Genomic DNA, 22,748 nt, shown 5'->3' with positions numbered 1-22,748 from the left:
ATGAATAAGTGGAACTCACAAAGACATGCAGCTGATTTTGCTCCATTCCCGCTAATGCAGCACAATGCAGTTCATTGAAAATAATCCCACATTCCTTTGCCATTTTTCAAATTGACACTTTAAAATATGTCTGCCAAAGCTCCCAAAATGGTCTCTGGCAGGCTCTCCCACTCAGCTCTGGGCGTATCGGTCGTCCTGAACAACCACCCACAGCTGATGCCATGCTGGAGACAGACAGACAGACACACACACACCACCTAATTTGACAAAGTCCCACGAATGCAAACTCAACTCCAGCGACCCTCTGTGCCAGGTATACCTACTCTGCTGGCATGGTGGGCTTTAATTCATGAAAGCCTCACTAAGCAAAAAGGAAAGTCACCTTGGACCAAAGACAATAAGGCTGTTGACACACCATGTCAAAGATCATAGTCTCAGTAAGTCAAGCTGGGGGGACTCTTGATATGATCTCGTTCATATATGGAAGACTGAGGTCCAGAGATATTAAATGCCTTGCTCAGCATCAGACAACGAATGTGGTAGCATGATAGTGGAAGCATCCTTGTAAAGGCCAAACTGCCAGGCTTCAGACTCACAGGCTGAAGCTCTTTCTTCTTCAATGCCTGTGTCCATGTTGGAACCATTTGGCTGGAAGTGAAAGAACCCGCCTGACAAGAAGCAGCCCAGAGGCCTTTGCACAGATGGTGTTTCAAAAGAAAAGATCCTTTCAAAAGCCCCACAATGGCTCTTCATTGCTGGCTATTTGGGGGAGCAGCTCTGGCTCATGTGACAGGCTCTGCTTCTTTTCACAGTCCTGACCTGATCTGGCCAATCCTGGCTACTGCACTCACCCAAGCGTCTCCAAGGGAAGCGTGGGCATGACCTGGCCACCTCATACAGGAATGCAAGGTCATCATATGCCTGGGCTTAGATGGGCTGTGCTGGGTCTTTATGAGACAAGGCTTTCCAAGTCTTTGGTCTGCAAACTGTTGTTCTTCCATCTGGCCCTAAAGTACCCAGTTTTCAAGCAGTGGTTTTGGTGCTGAAGCCTAAAATCATTTGGTGCATGAACCTCAATCATTAGCCAGCAGGCACTGCCTACAAACTGGGGGAGGAGGGGAAGCTTGGGCGTGATAAGATGTCAGTAACGAGAATAACGAGGGAGGTTGAGAAACTGCCCACCACACCTGTTTGAGGTAAAGGTAATAAGTGTGGGCAACAGAGGAAACAATTTACGTGAAGAATGTAAGGGAACACCTGGAACTCAAGAAATGGAGCTATCCTTTATTTCTTGAAAATGTGTGCATGCCAGGCACACGGTAAAAACTCAGTGATGGGGTGTCAGGGAAGTGGGAGGGTTGAGGAGCGAAGATGAATGAGGCTGAGTTACTTTTCTTTCCGTGAAGCCCTCCCGTATGAGGAGTCTCGCTTCCTTCCCATCTCCCTCTCCAAGGCTTCTTTCTTCCTCACCCCATGCAGCAGTGGGGAGTGTACGGCTGGGGCCGGGGTGGAGGCACGGAGGGAAAACTCAAAATCCAGAAACACATCACAGAGCTGAACAGTACTGTCCCCGCTTTGTTCCACAGATCACAATCTCCATAAGATGTCAGTGAGTGATGACAAAAGAAAAAAGATTTCAGCAGCCAAACACAGCTAAATGGGGGGCAGGGGGCGCTACACAAAACCGAACCAGTTTCTTCACTGGATGACTTCGCAAGGCCTTTGATCTATGACTGTCCATCGTTGAGTCTTCAGGGGTGGAGATGATGTAGCATTTCGAAAACTCATTTGATCAGGAAAAGAAAAACTGTTTTCACTGATTACTCGGGACTGACATTTTGAGGAATACTCTTGGCCGGTGCTGATCCGTAGAGTTTTCTTCTTTGCTTTACTTTCCCACCTCACTGAGCTGACCCCCCCATCCTAGAGAAGAAGAAGGGATGATGTGCTAACAATAGTAATTTTCAAATTTGAGAGTAATTGTCATGTAGAGTCGTGCCCCTGAGAGAGTGGTCTGGGAACCAGCAGCATTGACATCACCTGGGAGCAAAATGAATTGCACTGCAATCAGGGGTACCGAATCAGAAGCTGCAGTTTGGCGAGATGCCAAGGTGGTTCATATGCACACTGAAGTTTGAGATGCAGACCGAGGGTGCTTGGTACTAGGCACTAACCTCAATAATTCTGATTTGGTGTATCCAGGGTGAGGCCCGGGTACGCACATTTTAAAATACCACTTCCAGGACATTCTGATGCAGCTGGTGTGTGGACCCCTAATGAGAAACACTGACTTAATTAAAAAGCTCCTGTGGCCCAAGTGCCCTGCTATAAGGTAACCGAACAGCCCTGTGCTAACATTTGGTTTCATGGCAGCACCTCTACAAGCTAGGTGATGGTATAATCACTTTCATTGTTAGAAATAAGGAAATGGATCCCTGGAGAGAGAAGGTGAAACTGATGGACTAAGGTCACCCAGGGGTCAGCAGGTGCCTTAGGGTGAACAAGGACTCTCCTGTCTTTCCTCCTCTGCCTCGACAACCTCTCTCCTCCTCCTCCTCCCTCATCTGCTCTTTATTCGCCAGCTTCTGTATCGCTAACAGCCCTCTGAATCTGCTTTTGTTTTTAGTGAAAGGCTAACAAAATACTGCTGCTCTCTGTGCTTGCTAATGATAATCCTGATTAGCTCCATTCTGTCAGCTGACTCCCAGGCTGTCCAGGGCCAACAACAGCCTGCTTATTCAATCAGGGCCTGGCCCATTTGCTAATTATCATTTGGGCTCATTTTCTCCAACTGTGAACTTGCTCGAGTTCAAGTCATCTTCAGCTGTTGCATTTACATGAAAAATAGATCATTTGTCACGTCTGTGTCTGTCAATGCTCCAGCCTCCCCCTCCCTGTTGGAGACCAAATGAAATCATGTATTTCTCTGGGTTCCCAGGCTGCTGCTGACCAGCAGGTCCCAACGGGAGCCATGAGGCAAACCCTGTGGACAGATGGACGTGCTGGCCTTCCTCACTGGGCTGCCAGGGTGACCTCTTCCCAGCTTCTGAATTCCAAGCTGTATCCCCCCTCAGAGGCCTGATAGGGTGACCAACTGTCCCCGTTTGCCAGGAGCGGAGTTTTCCCAAGACATGGGATTCTTCTGTGCTAAATCTGGGAGGCTTGGTCACTGTACACCTGGCCCACCAGGACACACAGACAGTGTGAGAGCATTCAACATCCTCCTAGGTGATATAGTTGGAATCTGGATCAGGGAACTGACGGAGCCGGGGTCCCAGCTTTCTCTGTCAGGCCTGAGGCTGAGGATGCGTCCCTTTACTGCTCTGCACCTTATTTTGCTTTTAATCTCTACTGCTAATCCGATAGCATGAAGCTTTATTTCCAACTGTGGATAAGTGGAGGTCTGCAGGCACGTTCTGAGATGAGGGTGGCACCAAAGAAGGAATGACTAGTGTGTAATCCCTTTGAATGGGGATCATCCTCAAAGTACTCTTCCGGATTCAAAAACACACTAAGCATTTATTAGGTACTTGGCAACATAGGCAATACAAGCATATGTCCTGTTTACTCCCGGCCCTCAAAGAGTTGACAATCCTGTGGGAGACACTAATACAAATACAATGAACTATATCTGCTACAAGGCTACCTAGGGGATCCCCAAGATGGCAAAAGGCCATGGGAGCTGGGGAAGGGAGAATTAAGGTACCTCTGCTTACTATAGGACAGCCACTGTCCATTCATTATCTCACTTAACAGCCCACATTTCTTAAGCACCTATCGTGTGACTAACCCATTTAGTTTTTACAATTCTATTATTATACCTATTCTACAAATGAGTAAAATGAGGCTTTGAAAAACCTTGCTCGAAATCGCGAGTTAGTGAATGAAGGGTCCAGGGTTCGAACCCAGAGAGTCTGAGCCTTGTGTCTCCTGCCCTTGTGGGGTGCTGTACCCTCAACACAACCAGTGTGTTGGGCACTCAGCCAACATCAGACAAAAGTAACAGGGCAGATTGAGGAGCATGGCTGTGCGTGGCGGGAACATGGCGGAGAGAAACGTGAGGTGGGGCTTCTGCATCCTACACTGTGGAATCCCAAGGCATGACATCGGGAATGTCCCACTGGAGGTGTGGCGACTCTGGAGCTGTTGATGCTCAAAAGGAAACTGGCCTGACAAGTGCTGCCCTTCTGGCCCCTAGCTGCATTAGATTCTAAAGAAGGTACTAGAACAGGAAGCCAAATGCCCAAGTTCTTCATCATCCTTCAAGGACCAAAGATGAGTGACAGTCATTATTTTATATTTTTTTAGACTGCATTCGTCAATTCTCAAAAGCTTATCTTTCTCATACAATTAGAACATCTGAGTAACTTGCCTTGCATATATAGGGTACTTGATATATGCAAATCAAATACATATGTATTGATTTGATATAATATGACTGATTTTAATACTACAGCACTGCAATAGTAGACTTGGAAGTTAGGTATTCCAGCACTTTCAATGTTGAAAGTGCTCGTTTCAGTAATAACAATCCACCAGTGCAATATTCTTAGTGGACATTGAACTGTGCTAAGATAATGACTGTCTCCAGAAACATTCTCAATATCTTTTTCTGTTACTTTATAGGTTTCGATTTGTGTAAAATGAATACATAATTTCAGACAGTCAAGCATTAAAAGCACTTGTTATTAATATGTACTAGCATTGAAATTAATCTCCCTGTAATTAAAATTAACAAAACATAAAGGTAGGCTGTTTCAAGCAAAATTTAAAGAACTATAAGCTTCTGGGAAAAAAAATGATATCCCTTCTTGCTCACACCTACTGTTAATAATTCCTGGTTAATCCAAGCATAGTTTGTTCCCCATCCCCCGAAATAGGCTCTTATCTACTGATAGAATAACTGGGTTGTTCCAGCCCTTTCTGTGACTCAGACTTCAGGTCAGTTCCCGGCACTGCCAGGTGTTAGAACCCCTGGGGCCCTTCTTCAGTTGTAGAAAATACAGTTGACCCTTGAACAACGTGGGGGTAAGGGGCCCCGACCCTCCATGCCATTGACAATCTGAGTATAATTTATAGTTGGGCCCTCCATGACTGAGTTTCCTCCGTATCTACGGGTCTGCATCCACAGATTCAACCAACCTTGGATGGTGCAGTAATGCAGTATACAGCGTATAAGTGGACCTGTGCAGTTCAAACCCATGTTGTTCAAGGGTCCGCTGTAACTGAGAGTGCTCTGACGGCAAAGGAAGGCTTTCTCTACTTGTTAACTTACACTCGGCTTTGTCCTACAATGGCCTTCATGCTTCTGTACATAGAGAAGAAATTAACATTCAGCTCTCTCCATCAGATGTTTCTGCTCCTTTAACTCAGAGAAACCCAAACTTGAGTGCTGAGGAGAGCCTCTTCCTTCCAGTGGACCTTTAGGGAAGGTGTCTCCCCTCCACCTGAACATGTCAACTGAAAGCAACTGGACCAAACTCCCCAGAAGCAGGACCCATGTTCTCCTGGAGATCAGAGTGCTTTCTCCACCATCTTTGTTCACCTGCCCCTATCCACTCTGTCCTTAACATTTTCTGAAATTAGCTTTATCAACTCCTTTCAGGCCTTTAACTCCCTTTTGCTGTTTGCACAACCTTTTCTGTTTACCCACAACAGCCTTTATACAAGACAAATGAGCAAAACCTCACCATGATATGTTTTAGTTTCTTTCCACACTACTCGTCCAACTGAATTCAGAGACAACTTAGTTCTTGCCAAGAGCTTCCTAGAAAGTGGTTGTGAAAGAAAATGAAGAAAATAAATGCTTTAGCCAATGATATATCTCACTTGTACCCAGCGAGTCTTGCTTTGTTCCACAACTCTTGAGTGACACACAGAAAAAATGTGTTTTTTTGCCGTGTATTCTCAAAGCGTAATTATAGATTTCAAGTTGAGAAATTCTGAAGGTGATATAGAAAATTCCCCAACATCTTCTTTGCCAGATACAGGCACTCTACTGTATTAAACATGTCTTTTGGTTTTTGTGTTTTGATTCTTTAATATCTGGGGCCTTGCTGAAAATGGAGGGATCGCCCCTTCCAGGGCTGACCAATTTCTAGAGATAGTAGACAACTCGTCCTTGAGCTGTTTACTCACCAATCAATACAAACCAACCAAACCAGAGCCCACTCCCCCAACCACCTCTGCTATGGCCTCTTACTCTTAGGGCTAAAATCCCTTGGCCCTAATCACCATAGCACCAGGTGACCAGCTAGGGGCAGACCCCCTGCCCCAGAACCTGCTGAAATTACTCAAATCAGTCTATGTTTAGCCTTCTTACACTGCCTCGCCCATTCCTTCCCAGGGAAACCACAACAAAGGCTCCTGCCCGTGTTTTCCCTGACCAGTCTGCATCCTTCCCCGTGCGGTCCTCATGCTGTGGTATACCCCCTTCTCTTGGGATCTGTGAGTAAAACAAACTATCTTTTCAATGGCAGTCATCTTTTTTTTTTTTTTTTTTAATTCATTTTTATTGGAGTAGAGCTGCTTTGGCAGTCATCTCTTGATCTGTTGGCCTCACCATACATAAATAATTTTAAAAACCTATAATTTAAAAACATGTAGGGCTTCCCTGGTGGCGCAGTGGTTGAGAATCTGCCTGCCAAAGCAGGGGACACGGGTTCGAGCCCTGGTCTGGGAAGATCCCACATGCTGCGGAGCAGCTGGGCCCGTGAGCCACAATTACTGAGCCTGCGTGAGCCACAATTATAAAAAAAAATAATAATAAAAAAAAATAAAAAAATAAAAACATGTACATAAAGAGAAAGGAAGACAGGCTAGCAAAAGACCGGTCTGGCCCCTGTGCTCAGGCCATCGTTCAAATGGAGTTGGATGAAATTTAGTCGCTCTGTCACTTATATTTAGCAAAACTGCCACTTTTAACTGTTTCAGGAAAAAAGCATGATTTTACGATAAAGCACTGATTATACTGGATAAGACGGTACTAGATAGAGTTGCTAGGGATAGCTGTGATGAGGGTACCATAGTATGATATATGTCACAAAAGATGTAGGGTTTTTAGGGGCCCTTGACTTCCAAAGCACAGTTTGAGTCCTACTGTAAAGACAGCCTATAAAGAAAATGAAAGGACTCCCCACTCACTTAAACAATAATAGTAAAGTTTTTTTAACCAAGTGTTCTGGATTCTCATATATTCCATTAAAACTGCATTGCAGGAGATTCAGTATGAAAAGCAAAGTCCCCATGATACTGTATTCTCATCTTGGGCTCACCTCTCTCTATATCTCTGGAGTAAAAGCTACTCAAAAATAGTTTAACTTGACTTTGTGTATCTAGCAGGTGCCACCAAGTAGGTGCTGAATATTTATTCACTGATTGAAGAAACGTTTCTTACCTTCTTTGGAAAACAGTCTAAGAGATGACATAGAGCTCAAAGATGCCCATTTAAGGGGTTAAGTGAATAGGTGACTGGTTTTGGAGCTGAGAATTAAAGCTACTTCCTCTGGCCCAAACCATGGCAATCCCAGGGAGAAATGTAAGACCTCTGTTTGATGGCCGCGCACATCTTGGCATCTCCTGCCCTTTAGCTGACCTCTAACTCCTGTCCAACTCCGCAATCCTCTGGTTAGGAGCTGGCCATCAGTTTGCACGGGCGAGGCAGTGTTCTGTGACAAGTGGCTGAGCTCCTGGGGGGACCTGGGTGCCGCCACTGCACAGTGACACTTACCAAGGGCTCCAGCTCCTTGCGGTCTATGAGGTTCATCTCAGTGACGAAGTAATAGAAGTGTTTGTAGCAGGTGTTAACGTGGGCCTCCGCGCCCATCACAATGACCCGGTCGAAGTGGTGGATGTAGACGTGGACGAAGACCCGGAAGAGGCGGCATAGGATCTTCTTGCAGATCTGCAGGAAGTTCCTTGGGAAGGGAACACCTAGAGAAAGGGAAAAAGGGAACAAAGCCATGATGGGGAAGCTCTGGCAGGTCGCGAGCACACGTGTGAGGCTGGAGAGCAGTCCTGGACCCGGGCTTCTGGGCCAGCCTGCAGATGCCTGGCTCTGTGTGAGCAGCCGCATTGGACATCGTCTGAAAAAGTGGCTAAAACGGCGTTAAATTCAAACACCAACAACCACGAAAAGATCAAAAACATGAACAAAGAGGGCCAGGTTTGTTTCTTTGGTTATATCTTTTTTGGTGCAGATAAACGCACAGAAATATTTATTTTTAGATAGAAACAGGCACTCTCCCTTCTTGCTTTTTTACTTTTCCCACTTTTTAGAGCCCAAGAAAGTTCCTTTTCCTCTTATCTCTAATATAAGAAAACTGGTAGAAGGAGGGCGATGATCCAGGGAGACTGGCACTCCTTGACACAGAGTAATAGGGAGCGGTGAGGACTGCAGCAAATTAGAAAGCCCTTTCTCATCAAAGGAAGCAGCCGCTGCACAACTCAGTCAGTGGTGGTCAGATGGCGACAGAGGCCCGGGGCTGCGAGATCTGGTTTCGCAAGATGATTCAGAAATCTGGGGTTCTATATGAACTATCTGGAGTTCTATTTTTAAAATGATAGCAATTAACCTGACATTTAAAAAAGAAAAAATACCGCAGGTCAAAACAAAACATCTTCCCAGGATAACTCGGCCTGCAGACTACCAGTTTGCAAATTCTGATCCCAACTTTTTCTGAGATACACTGTTTTTGAGGTGGGCAAATGCAACAAAACTTCATGGAAACTTCGCATTACACTTATTGTCACCTCATCTCCTTGAGGAAGGTAAGAGTTGGGGGTTGTTTTTCATAACACAGACTGGGTGAGGGGGCAGAGGAATCACCCAGATTTCCTGTCTGATGACCACTACTCCCAGCTTGGTCAGAGCAACAAATAGAATCCCAAGCCCACTTCCTTTCTGCCTCTCAGACACTGCTTAAACTCTTGGCATTTACACTGTTCTTAAGTAGTGACGTCATGGATTCCAAAGTTAAATAGCCTTTGAATTCCTATTCTGCTCCTTTTCCAGCCATAGGACCACAGACAAGTTATTTAACCTCTCTGAGCTTCAGTTTCTCCATATGTAGGATGCAGGTAAAATTGCCAATTGTCCTGAGGATTAGAAGTGACACCCCTGTGACTTTTGTTTTTTTGTCAGTTAAGGAGGAGTCAAAACAAGGCCTTTTTCGCATGGCCAGGAGTGTCAGCATGACTAAAACCCTCATACAGCGCCCAGGACAGAGTAAGCGCTTGCTAAAGGGAATGACACCTCCCCCGCCCCGCTCTCTGCTTTGTAGATCTGGAGCATCTAGCTGTTGTTATAAGGCAAGTAATTACCCTTATCAGGAAAAGGCAGACATGACCACCAGCCTTTCGGCAGAATTGCAGAGCTGCGCTCAGGGCATGTCCCGGGTCCCCAGGAAGCCTGGAGTTTTGCCGTCCGTGCCTCCACAGGGTCCCAGTGGCAGCTGTCTGGTAGAGACACTCTGTAACGGGATCACCTGGAACACCGAGGGCAGGATGAGCGACAGAACACAGCTGGCAGCTGGCAGAGGCAGGAATCTGCCTCCCCAGGGTCCGGCACTGATATTGGCTTTTCTTCCAAAACAAAGTGGCAACATATCAAATGAACCCAGGGAGAGACTTGGGCACAGCTTGGCAGCTGACTGTCTGGGCAACAGATGCTGGGGTTTGGGGGTGGGGTGATGTAAAGCTGGCCAAAGGTGGAGGGCAGCCCCCCACCGAGAGCGGACGGGTGGTTTTCTCTGCTGAAGGGGGGGGGGGCAGTGAAAACCACTGCTGCCAGGCGGGGAGAAGGTCTAGAGGCTTCAAAGAAGCCTGAGATCCAGAGGTGATGGAATCCCCCATTATCCATATTCAAGTGTTGATTATGTTCCCATCAGAAGGGGAGTCCTGGAACCACACGGAGACAACAGCAGAGGTTGGCATGTGTTACTTTCACAACCTGTCTGGGATGTAGGTTTTACTAGTCCTGTATCACAGATGAATAACACCAAACACAGATTAACTTGCTCCAGGACACTTAGGTAAACAGTGGCAGGGCTGGGATTTGGACCAAGTCAGCCTGATTCTAAAATCTAACAGATCTGGTTATGTTTGGAGTGTGACTCTCTCTGCCAAGGATAAAAGCACAGCTTAACTGCTGAATGCAATGAGGCATCTAAAGATTACTCTTTGGTGGCACAGAAATATAATTTTAAAAAAGGAAGGGGGTGAGGAGAGAAGGGTGAAAAAAGTCCACACCCTTGGGAGCCACAGATCCGAGGTACTAAGAGGTCAGCTAATAATCTGAGGCCCCAAGGAGAGATGTGTTTTCTCTGCTGGTGCCTTAGACCATGGACCTGGGACTAAGAGTGAAGCCAACCTTTACTGAGCACGTAACAAGTCTAGGTACTATTATTGTTTCCATCTCATAAATGAGGAAACAGACTCAGAAAATTAAGTAGCTTCCCCGGGTCACGCAGCTGGCAAATAGTGGAGGGGTTTGGACCCAGGATTGTCTAACTCCAAAGCCCATGAGTACCCACTACCCTGAAATCTGGAGATGTTGCTCTGGGACTCTGCACACACTTCCAGCTCCCAAGCCCTTCCTTCCTGGGTGGCCTGAATCCCCCCAGGGGCGCTCACCTTTCACGTCACCAGCTGCTAGGGGACACAGGGATGGGGGGTTTCAGCTGTGCCAGTTCGTCTGCTTGACTTTTAAAGCCGGTGCCCACACCCCACACACTGACTGAAGGTAACGCAAGATCTTGGACACACCAAGGATGTTCATGGCACTTGTTGGGTCCCTCTAGAGTGTCCCCAATCTGCATCCCCCCACACCCCCCAAGTCTCTACGTCTGATCAGCTTTGAGCTCTTGGCTCTGCCCTCCATTCCACACCTGGTCTCTGGCCTTGCCTTTGGCCTTGAACTTGGTTTGCTCTTGCCTCTCGCATTTGGGCTATGGCTGGGAATGATCTTCACAGTATAGAGAAGAGCCGGTTTTAGAGTCTAGAAGACCTAGATTAAAATCCTAGCCCTGTAACTTACTAGCTGTATAGGCAAGTGACTTCATCACTCTACTTCATTACAAAATGGAGAAAATCATTTACTTTCTAGGGTTCTTATAATAGTATCTGTAATGCGCATGGCACTTGGTGGGAACTTTGAGATGAAGTCCTACTTTTGTTATTTCCCACTTGAACTCCTTGGGTAGGAAGGAGCCCAGCCTCAGATCTCTTGGCTCTGGCTGCTAAGTTGGCCCTGACTCTTCCACCATCCCCTTCCTTACATGTAATTCATTCTTCAAAAGTGAACATTGCAAATGGTTCAAGTCAGGACATGCTCAGCACGCACCATAGTCACCCCCAGGCCAACTTGGGAAGCTGAGAAGCCCTAGGCTGGATTCGCAGGGAGCCTAAGAACCCTGGTGGGTTCTCTGCTAAGCCAGAGATAAAATCCCAGCTCACAGAGTGTGGGGTTAAGAATAAGAAAGCTGTGTGGCATTTGGGAAATTCATTCAATATTATTGATGGTTCAGGGTCCAATTCTACAGTTTGTATACTATCTTAGCCCTTTTCTCCCTTTCTCTTCTGCATTCTAAGTGTTCGGATATGTGTGTGTGCGTGAAAACTTTAAATAAACCGTCAGAAGGTGGGAAGTGGAAGAGATCACCCCTCTGGATGTCCACCACTTTGGTGGACCCTGGAACTCTCATCCTGTGTAACTGGCCTCACGGCAGCAAGACAGGGTAAGACTCAGTGCTGATCTACTCCTTTCCCTGACAGGCTCCAGAGGGACCAGTTCATGAAAATTAAATTATCTGAGGGTTTCTTGTCTTCATGGTACCGGTAGGAAGTATCTAATCTCCATTAAATAGCCACAGAAAAATGAACCCTGAGAGAGGCCTGATATGTGTATGTGTGATGTCATTTATTCCCAGTGAAATCCTGAGTAGTGATATTATTATTTCAGTAATTTTTTTTTTTTTAATGTAACTGCGGCTTAGTTCAGCTAAAGTGTTTGCCTGTCCCCACAGATAAAAGGATGTAGAGTAGAGATTTGGCTCTGACAACTCAGGCCCTTTCTTTGGCGTCCTGCAGTTACAGCTCCATGGCACAGAGAACCTCACTGTTAAGATGACCATTTTTTGACCTCCACTGAGCTCAGTACCTGGCTTGCAGAAGAAGCTCCAAAAAATGTTTGTTTGTTTTCGATAAATGCAGGCTAACAGTAGGAAGAACGAAAGGCTAGTGAACCATCTCAAATGGACACTGGACTTGTTATCATGGCAGCCTGAACCTGAGGAGAACACGCAAGGCTCTGGGCAGAGGGCAGCCTGTGTGTTCCACGGGGCACCAATGACCCAGCTCAGGACTGTATCCAACCCCGTCCTTTTGTCCCTTCTGCTTCTTTGAATACATATGATACTGGGGACCCTCCACTTTTGTACTTCTCAAGGTCTGTGTTAAAAATGACTAATTCTGGGAGATCCTTGGCTGAAAAAAGAGGATCACGAGGTCAAGTATACTTGTCAAAATGCTGCTTTTATAAATGTTTGCAATATACCTAAGCATAGTAAAGGATCTGAGAATTCCTGTAGCCAAAAGTCCTATTTAACTCTGGAACCTCCTTTTTCCAGTAATAGCTATTGGTTTAAAAGAGTCTGTAATCAGACTTCCCAGGTTTCGTTTCTGGCTCTGCTACCTATTAACAAGGTAACCATATGCAAATGGCTTAGTATCGCTTAGCTGCAGTTTCCCCAACTCGAAAGAAACAGGGATATTTATGTTATCTGTAGCTCAGTGGGTTGTCATGAGGATTAAATACACACACGTAAAAGGCTTTGCTAATACTTTGCAGATAGGAAGCACTCTCGTGCACTGTTAGTTTTAGTATCTCATGGACCAAATGTTCTTTGTAACATACTTTGGGATTAAATTCCTCCTGCATATTTATTTTCAGGAGGGCAGTCTTGGTATTAATCCATCAATCCTGAACTTGCAAAGAATTTAGAGTGGTAGATACTCAATTAAGCCCTGGATGATATTTGGCTTTGCATTATTTTCTACAAATTTCTCATATTTATGTCTTGTATTACTGTAAGTTCCCTGAACAAAGGGACTGTTTTATACTTTGATTCTATCTTTAAAAGCACCTGGCACAGGGCTAGGTAGGGAACACTCATCATTCAAAGTTGAATCATAAGAGAGCAGTGATCTTATTTAGTCAAGATGTGAATCCATCATCGCCTACCTGGGGGAGGAAAAAAGCCTACAGCAGAAACGATAGCTTTTTGCCAGAGTCTTGATATGGTCCTGGCATGGAAGGCTACACAATGCTCTTCTATGGAGGAGAGCTCTGAGATGAAGAACATTTTCATCTAGCCTAGGGGATGGGAAGAAAGAATCTGAAACTCCTTTTTTTATCATTAAAACCTCCCTTCTTTACCTTTCAATATAGTTTTTCGGGGCAGGGGGTGATAGTTAATTTTCAGTCACTGTACTCAATTAGAAAGTTACTGCCAGACAATATTAACCAGCAGTCATAACTGAAATAGATTGCATATCTGAAGGATTTGGAGTTAAACTTTGACTAGTCTTATAATAACCCAGACAAACCTTCCGACAATACTCTCAGACAGATATGTATTGATCATATAGAAAATAACCTTTGGAATAGGTTAGAGAGGCTTTTTTTTTTTTTTTTGGCCATGCCATGCAGCATGCGGAACTTGCCAGACTAGGGATCGAACCCGTGCCCCCTCCATGGAAGCGCGGAGTCTTAACCACTGGACCGCCAGGGAAATCCCTATAGAAAACAACCTTTGAACAGAAGGTCTCTAAATGATTTGCAAGCACGATTGATCTCAGAGCCTCCCCTTCCTCTACCCTACCCTGAGCCACAGCCCCTGACTCTCAGGTTCAAGCTGGGAAATTTCAGACTCCAAGAAGCTGGCTCGAAATGAGAAGATGTGTTCAGATGAGCTTCACAGAGAGGTGATAGACATCTAGGTGCTCAAGGATAGATCTGGATGGCTCGGGGCAGGCCGTGTGGCTTGGTCTCTGCAAATGGGATCCGTGAGCCTAAAACGGGACCAGGCTGATCTCAGATTCTGGAATGAGCCCAGGCAAGATGCCTGGGCAGAGGTCAGAATCCCAAACCAATCACTCACATGTGGTTCCAGCAGGAATTTGCTCCACAATTAGACTCAAAGCACGATTAGAGTTTGCTAAGTGATCGGGCCAAGGAGGAGGCCAGCCAGAGAGTTGGGGTGAAGGCGGAGGGTGCAGTGAGCCTGCGGGGCTTGGAGCCCCTCTTGAAGGCCTGACCAGGCAGCTTCACGGCTCTGTTTCTGCTGCTGGTGAGGACCTGGTACTCGGCCGGGAACCAGCGTCTGACAGAGCCCTGCTGAGTTTATGAATGTGTCTAACCACAAACTTTCTGATCTCCAAGCCACATTGAGTGCGAGAGCTAAATCGAGCATGGAATATAATAATAATTTCTCTGGGGCCCCATGCGGATTTGCCTTTCATCTCTGACTCAGTAACCATCCTTTCTCCCAAACAGAACTGAATAAAAATTCCAGTAATTTCTGAGCTTCAATCCATTTTCTTTCTTCCTCATCCCCTCCCCTCCCCTCCCTTTCACTTAGCCCCCAAATGTCCCATTCAATCCTTCCTTTTCAGGCACCTCTGGAAAAAACCCAAGAAGTTGTCTAAATGGCTTGTGTTTTTTTCTTTTACCCTTTTATGGAAGCTGCAAAAGGAGAGAGTCCCTCAGAGAATGCAGAGATGCTATGACAGGGCCACAGATGGGAGATGGAGGTCCCAAAGTCAAACAAGACCCAGGCGGCAGTTTCCAAGCTAGCTGCTACGCATTCTTGTTTTCATGGTTTTTCTCTCTTTTCTTCTGGAGAGAAAGCCAGATGCTTAGGGCTCAGAACCTGGTCTCTGACGGCACTGGGTTGAACCTGGGCTGTGGAGCTCTGGAGAGTAAGGGCTCAGAGGCTGTCTACAGGGACACCAGAGAACTGGCCCCAGAACACCCCAGGTTCCACAAGCAGCTGGCAGACGTTCCAGCCCGTCGTTCACCTAGCTAATGCCTCTTCCTTCTGTAGAGCTCAGCTGAAAGCCCCCCATCATCCCCAGACTCAGGTTGCCTGGCACGTGCTCCTGTAACTCTCCTGAGCACAGATCCCAGGCGGTAATCGCACACTGATGTGTGTGGGTACTGGCTCAGGTCTGCCACCCCCTCCAGACTGTACGCTCCCTGGGGGCAGCGAGTGCATCCACGCTCCTCCCAGAAGGATGCTGAGTGCCCAGAGCGGAGGTACACCAAAATCAAAGCTCAGAAAGGGGCAGGGACTGACCGGCCCGGGGTTTAGAGCTAGTTTGTGATGAAAAGGGGTCTGAATTCAAGTCTGTCTGATTCCAGAGCCTATGCTCTTTCCACTCTGCCAGGAAGCTGGATGGGATTCTTACGGCTCGTTTCATCTCTTGCCAATCCAATTGGCAGAACTGGAGAAGCCAAATTTGTTAAAAGACGAAGGTGGACAAGGGCATATTGGCTCTTACTTCCCCAAAGGCATGTGTCATTCGTGGCTGAAGACACTGGTTAAGCGACTGGCTCTGGTGTCAATCACTGGTTTCAGATTCCAGTTGTGGAACGTCCCTGCCCTGCTACTTGCCCTGCTACTTGCCCGGGAGTGAGTTTGCTAACTTCTAAAAGGCTCGGTTTCCTTATCTGAGGAATGAGGATAATTATACCTGGTATTTGGTGAGATTGGGAGGATTAAACACAGAGCCCAGGGCCAGCAGGCTCTCAGAGGCATTCGGCAAAAGGCCGCTGATGTTATTACTGCTCTAAAAGGTGACGCTTCCTCACCAGAGTCCAGGGTGGGGGAGGGCAAACGAAAGGGCACAGATGGAGCTGCCTTTTCTCTAAAGGACAAACTCTTCCTGGAAAGCAGATTTGGACCCAAGGTCATATAGGGAAACACCGTGTGAACTGTCCGAGGAGCTTCCACGTAACACGAGATGAAGCCTAATGCCTTGGCTAATCTAATCCCTTGGGGACCCCAATGGCATGTCAGTAACAACAACCAGAAAGGCCCATCTTTCTCCTTCATACTGTCACTCCTGTCTGAGAGCAGCTGTGCTGTCCTTTTGGTCTTTGGAGGTCAGTACCAGGAGTGTGCATGTGAAAATCCCTCTACAAGTCATAAAAACCACTCATTCTCAATAGCTCATGAATAAAAACAACATCCCACACACGTGGGAAAAGAAAACAGGCCTCCTCTGGCAGCGTAGCTGAGAACATACCATTTCCAGAATACTTGCAAAACAAAACACAACTGGATCACAATGAAGAAAATAAAAGAAAGAAAGAAAAGAAACCTTAACAACATAGACTTATTTCTTAAAAATCCTCTCCTGATAGTTTATTCTCTTGCCCATTCCATCCACATTCTCCTGCCTCCTGCAAAACGTATATATATATTTATCTAAAGAACCCTCACACTCTTGCTGATGAAAATTCAGCTTTGGAGGACCGATTCTTCTAAGCAGATGTTTTGTGTTATCTCAGTGCATTCCTCAAGAAAGTGTCTGTACACCATGCCAAGGAAAACAATCCTGTGTAGCAAGACTTTGTTCCTCTGCCTGAAAAAAAAAAAAAAAAGTCCCCAAACAAGCTGACAGCTGCAAATGGTTAGAAATAAACTGGCTACTACTCTCTTCCCCAGCTCCCTCTGCCCGGTCCCAGCTGCCCCTCACCCCAACCCCGAGTAACCCTCGGACCCATTATCACACTGGTTGGACCAAAAGAAGGGAATACAGAATAGCAAGTGATGATACGTTCTAAACAGATTGTTAATTCTTTCAGACGTGCCATTTGCGAGGCAGAGGAAGTGCTGTTTCAGCCAGCCAAAGGAGCCTGCCTGTCACCTGCCCCTCTCTGTCCCCAGCGCCACTTCTCTGCTGCTGGAAGCTCCTTCTTACCCGCATCCCCATCTCCAGGTTGGCTGGCTGCCTTCCCTCGCTCTGTCCTGGCGTGGAGGTGGAAGTACATCAAGAGAGACCCAAGAAGACCTGAGAAAGGCATTCCTTCACTATGGATTGGCAATAAAAGCCATTAAAGGTGAACTCTAGCTAGTTCAGACCTGCCGAGTTTGCTGAAAATCAAATGGCCCAAATGAGATAGAGTGAGCTGAGAACACGGTGCTAATGAACCTCATTAGAACTGGAAAGTCAGACAGAAGCACCAGTACTTTGATCATGAGCCCCAGTCAGAATTTGCAAATGACTCAGCCTCCTGGTCGTGGATGACCTGTTGTGAGTATTTTCACAAATAAAACTTTTCTTTATTCATCAGCAGAATCTTTCTTCCATTATGTGCAGGGCAATGAAAACCCAGTCTTGTCTGAGATGTGGTGTATATGTATATATGTATGTGTATATACACATACATATACACAATGGAATATTACTCAGCCATAAAAAAGAATGAAATAATGCCATTCGCAGCAACGTGGATGGACCTAGAGATTATCATCCTAAGTGAAGTAAGTCAGACAAAGACAAATATCATATGACATCACTTATATGTGGAATCTAAAAAATAATACAAATCAACTTACTTACAAAACAGAAATAGACTCAGACATAGGAAATAAACTTACGGTTACTAAAGGGGAAAGCGGGGGAGGGATAAATTAGGAGTATGGGATTAACAGATACACACCACTATATATATAATAGACAAACAACAAGGATTTACAACAAGGATTTATTTATTTATATTGAATATAGCACAGGGAGCTATATTCAATATCTTCTAATAACCTTTAATGGAAAAGAATCTGAAGCTGTACACCTGAAACTAACACAGTATTGTAAATCAACTAGAGTTAAATTTTTTTAAAATACAGAAATATACACACAAAAAATACACACACACACACACAAAATACCAAGTCTTGTCCAAATAGTTTCTAATCTATAAACTTCTCTCCAGCCCCACTGCCACTTCCCTAGCTCAAGCCACCATCACCTCCTGCCTGGTTGGCTGTGGCTCTCCCTTAGTGGCGCTTCCTTCCTTTACTCTTGGATTTCTTCAATATCTACCAGGCACATGGAGGATCTTCCTGAAATGCAGCTCTAACTAGGATGTCTTCTTTCTGCACAAAACTCTAAAGCAGCTTCCTACTGCTTTGAGGTAATATCAGAGCTATTTAACACAGCAGGCAAGACCCTCTCTGGTTTCATATGCGTGCATATCTCCATTATTACCTCTGGATCCTCCCAACTTGCATATAATACCCCAGCCCTCCAGAGCTAAGATCCATCAGCTCACTTCTGGGCGTTGCCGCATATTGTAGAGTTGGTAGCTGAAAACTCTCTTCTTCAGCTTCCCCTCTTTGTGTGGCTAACTCCCATTTGTTATTCGAGCCTCAACTAAGTTATCACTTCCTCTGGGTTGTCCTCCTTGCCCACCTCACCCCTAGTCTAGTTAGGTGTAGCATAATACCCTGTACTTCTCCCATGATCACACTTACCATTGTTTTGTCATTTTTTTTTTTTTTTTTTTTTTGGTCTCCATTAGAATAAAAATTTTGAAGCGTCGAGGAACGTCACTTTCCTGTTCACAGTTATATCCCTGGCATCGAACGCGTACCAGAATACGGGGGTTCTCAATAAGTATTTGTGGAGTGAATAAGTGAACAAATGACCATATAATGTGGGGATGGTGAAGAGCTTCGCCTGCTTGGGTTCCCTTTCTTCTCCTGTCCCCAGGCAATGGCCCTTGAGTCACAGTCTGAAAACCATTGTGCTATGGAAAGATCCCCCAGGGAACTGCTATTGGCCCACCTTTAACCTTGTCAAGTCCAAGGCCATAAGGCTGCAGTGAAAATTAATACCCATTTAACTCTTCACACCTACCAGATCTCAGATGCATCTTCGTATTAAGTTTTCACCCATACTGGGAAAGACACCTCCTCAAATTGTATTTTATATTTATATCGAAGCACTTATTTTCATATAAATAGAAAACTATCAGGTAGGTCATTTTCCAGAGTTACTAAAGTTTGAAATAAGCCAGGATTGATTGAGAAACAAATAATCCTGGGATACATGATTGGGGAAGGCAGGGGAGAGGGAAAAGATAGCCAAAGTAAATCATTCTTTTGAGAAACGTGGATCCAGAAAGAACAATGATTGGATCCCAACTTGAGGGGTGCTTTGCAGAGCCAAAAGGGAAAGGGAAGAAATTGATCTGAGGCAGGGGTGTAACTGTTGGGGGATCTTCTCCAGACAGAAAGGGTCTAAGAAAGGAAAACTTGCCAAAGAAGTTCAGAGCAGACTCTGCATGCAAAGACCCACCCTGCATGAGGCTGAAGAGGATGCAAGTGGATGCAGATGACTCTTTCCATCTGAGCTGGAAGGGTTCTGGCAGGGACTGAGAAAAATTGGTGAGTCATTGCATTTGCACGTAAGACCCAATGAAGGTAAGATGGTGGGTTAGGGATGAAACCAGAAATGTAGCTTTAAAATCTGATCACTGGGTCAAAGTAGAGCTAAATTCATGGACTAAACTGTATATCTGTAAAGTACTTACTTGAATATGGTCTTAACCAGAAACCACTTATTCAAATGCCTTCAAGGGTCAGAAAGGGACATAAAAGCGTCCGTCAAGTAGGCTGGCTGTAATACAATAGGGAATGGCACAGACTGTGACAACTTGGAGAGTGCTTTATGCAGGAAAGAAAAATTGTCTCAGCCTTAGCTGTGTTGAGCAGGAATATGGGTCCAGGATTGCCAGAACTTCTGGTCTTTCAAGAGAATCGGAAGTCTAGATTCTAATGTGAAATCTCTTCATAGTTAAATGTTGGTAGTTCAAAAACATTAAAATTTTTTAAAAAACAATTTATTTTTAATGTAATTTATTTTTACATAGTTAACTCAGCCTGGAAAAGTTGACTCTCTACGACAGCTTAATTTTTAAATTTTACTTTAAAAAATTTAAAAAATTTACATTACATTTTTAATTTACATTAAATTTTTTTTTAATTTTAAAATTTTAAAAATTAAAAAATACCTTGGTAGCAATGAGCACCTGCAACATCCAAATCTTAGTGTCTAACACCATTCTTCAAAAAGGGAAATCAGGGCTCCTTGGAGAAATAGCTGATTCTAGGGCTGGGGCAGGAAATAGAACACTTTGTAGCTCCAGAAAGAAAGGGAGTCCTCGGACTTCCCTGGTGGCGCAGTGGTTAAGAATCCGCCTGCCAATGCAGGGGACACGGGTTCGAGCCCTGGTCCGGGAAGATCCCACATGCCACGGAGCAACTAAGCCCACGTGCCACAACTACTGAGCCTGCGCTCTGGAGCCCGCGAGCCACAACTACTGAAGCCCACGCACCGCAACGAAGAGTAGCCCCCGCTCACCGCAACTAGAGAAAGCCTGTGCGCAGCAATGAAGACCCAACGCAGCCAAAAATAAATAATAAATAAAATAAATAAATTAAAAAAAAAAAAAAGAACGAAAGGGAGTCCTCGATAAAAACACAATGGAGGTGTGTCCAAGGGACCCTGGAGGCAACCTGAAATCCTGCAAGGCCGAAGCTGGAATTTGAGCAAGAAAATAAATGGAGTAGTATTAGATTATAACCAAAAGTATAAAATAAATACCCACGAGTCCAGACTGATAGAAATAAATGATTGAATAAATAAGTGGGGAACAGACAAATTGCAGCAGAATTCCAAATAATTTATGTAGTTACTTTCCCCTGAAGAAGGTGGAACTCTTTTTCGTAGCCTTGACTGTGGGGTATGCCAGGTGACTTGCTTCCAAAGAGTGCAGTTGGAAAGGGAGGTGGGAAGAGTAACTTTAAAATGGAGAAACCTGGCAGACACAACATTGGCCAGGTAACTAAGGTCAATGTCATCACTGATTAGTCATGTTCTTGGCATATACCTTTGATATGATGTGAGGAAAATGTCACTTCGGCTCTATGGACTTCTGACCCAAAACCCATAACCCGAATGGAACCATGAGAAAAATATTAGACAAACCCAAATTCAGGGACATTCTACAAAACATTTACCAGCACTCCTTTAAATTGTGGAAGTCGTCAAAAACAAGTAAAGTTTGAGAAAACGTCAGCTCAGAAGAGTGTAAGGAGACCTGACAACTAAATGTAATGTGGTATCCTGGATGGAATCCAGGAACAGGAAAAGGGCATTAAGGAAAAACTTCTAAAATCTGAATACTGTGTGGAGTTTAGTTAATGAAAATGTACCGATGTTAGTTCCTCATTTGTGACAAATGTCTTATAAATGTAACATAAGATGTTCCCAACATGGGAAACTGGATGAGTTATATGTGGAACTCTCTGTCTTATCTTTGCAATTTTTCTGCAAATATAAAACTCTTCTAAATAAAAAGTTTATTTATATTAAAAAAAAAACCCCACTCTGTGGGCCAAAAATATTCAATAGGGCCCAGGGGCCATGAGTTTGTACCCTTTGGTTTATGCACTGACAATTCTCTGTTTCCTGATGACACTCTCTGATCAGAACTGGCTACATAATTTGCGGAGGCCCTTTTTCAAAAATTATAAAGAATTTCAAGATGGCGACAGCAAATATTAAACCAAGCATGGGGCACTTCTGAGGGCAGGTCCTGTGTGACCATACAGGTTCCATGTCTGGGAAGCCAACCGTTTCTGATACACAGCATGGTCCAAACAGAGCTATCCAGCTAGTAGTTACCCTTGCCAGATAAAACTCCCAGCACATACCCTTTATTTGTCCATTAACTAATTTTAAAAATTAACAAATACATATATTTGAGGATGTGCTAGATATTAGAAATTCAGCAATAATCAGAAGAGCTAAATTAGACTGATAAATTATAAGGTCCCCTTATAATGTAAGTGAACCCTGGCACTGATCGGACACCCTTGAGGTTCTTCCCCTCACTCTCTCTAATTTCTCCTTTTCTCCTGTTTCAACTGCAACACTATTTACTATAATGGGACTTCTGACGAAAGTGAATTTTTTAAATTATAAAAATATGGAAAAGCTTCATGAGGTTATTTTATAACATTTGCAATTAAAAGTTTCAATTACGTTGGCTCCTGAGAGAAACTTAATTTCCTGAGCACCTAATGGCACCAGATATTAACATATATTAATATTATTAATTACCAGTCAAACAAGCCCGCCAAACTCAGGAGTTATTTCCCGCACTTTGCAGATGAGAAAATGGGAATCACCTGTGCCCAAGTGACACCGGTACTAGGTGATGGAGCTGGAATCTCAACCCAGATCCGTCCCACTGCAAAGCATATAACACACCCTCAAATAATACAACTAATACACCCTCTACCTTCATAATTCCTTTAAAGTTATTTAAAAAATTAACCTCACCTTCAAGAACGTACCTCTGAATAGTTAGTTTTACAAATCCTCAACTGAAATAAATTACTGTAAGGCCATTAGCCAATTTTAAGGTCCTTAATCAAACATGACTTTTGAGGAGAAAAGTCTGAGAGTTCAGGACATTTGTCTTTTGGAATTTGGTGGAGGTGGATGGGAAGAGGATGCAAGTGACTAAAGCAATTGCCTCTCTTGGACTTGAGATTCTGAAGCAGAGGTGAGAAACTGTCGGCTGCAGGCCAACCTTAGCCAGAAGGCATGTTTTCTTTGGACTACATAGTATTTTTGAAATGCTGCCAACATTTAGAAATTGGGAACTA

General features: G+C 44.7%; 1 protein-coding gene across 5 annotated transcripts in view; it reads right to left on the bottom strand.

Annotated features, from left to right (window-relative positions):
• Positions 1-22,748, bottom strand: part of MOB3B (MOB kinase activator 3B) — a 225,480-nt gene that overhangs the window by 37,925 nt on the left and 164,807 nt on the right. For all 5 annotated transcript variants that reach the window (XM_059924630.1, XM_059924633.1, XM_059924634.1 and 2 more), the window contains exon 3: positions 7,730-7,932. In XM_059924630.1, the coding sequence (XP_059780613.1) occupies positions 7,730-7,932 (203 nt within the window). The remainder of the gene's footprint in view (positions 1-7,729; positions 7,933-22,748) is intronic.

The sequence above is a fragment of the Balaenoptera ricei genome, chromosome 6 (genome assembly GCF_028023285.1).
Source record: "Balaenoptera ricei isolate mBalRic1 chromosome 6, mBalRic1.hap2, whole genome shotgun sequence".
Classification (NCBI taxonomy): Eukaryota; Metazoa; Chordata; class Mammalia; order Artiodactyla; family Balaenopteridae; genus Balaenoptera; species Balaenoptera ricei.
Note: the sequence above shows the minus strand (reverse complement) of the source record. Positions and strands in the feature narration are given on the sequence as shown.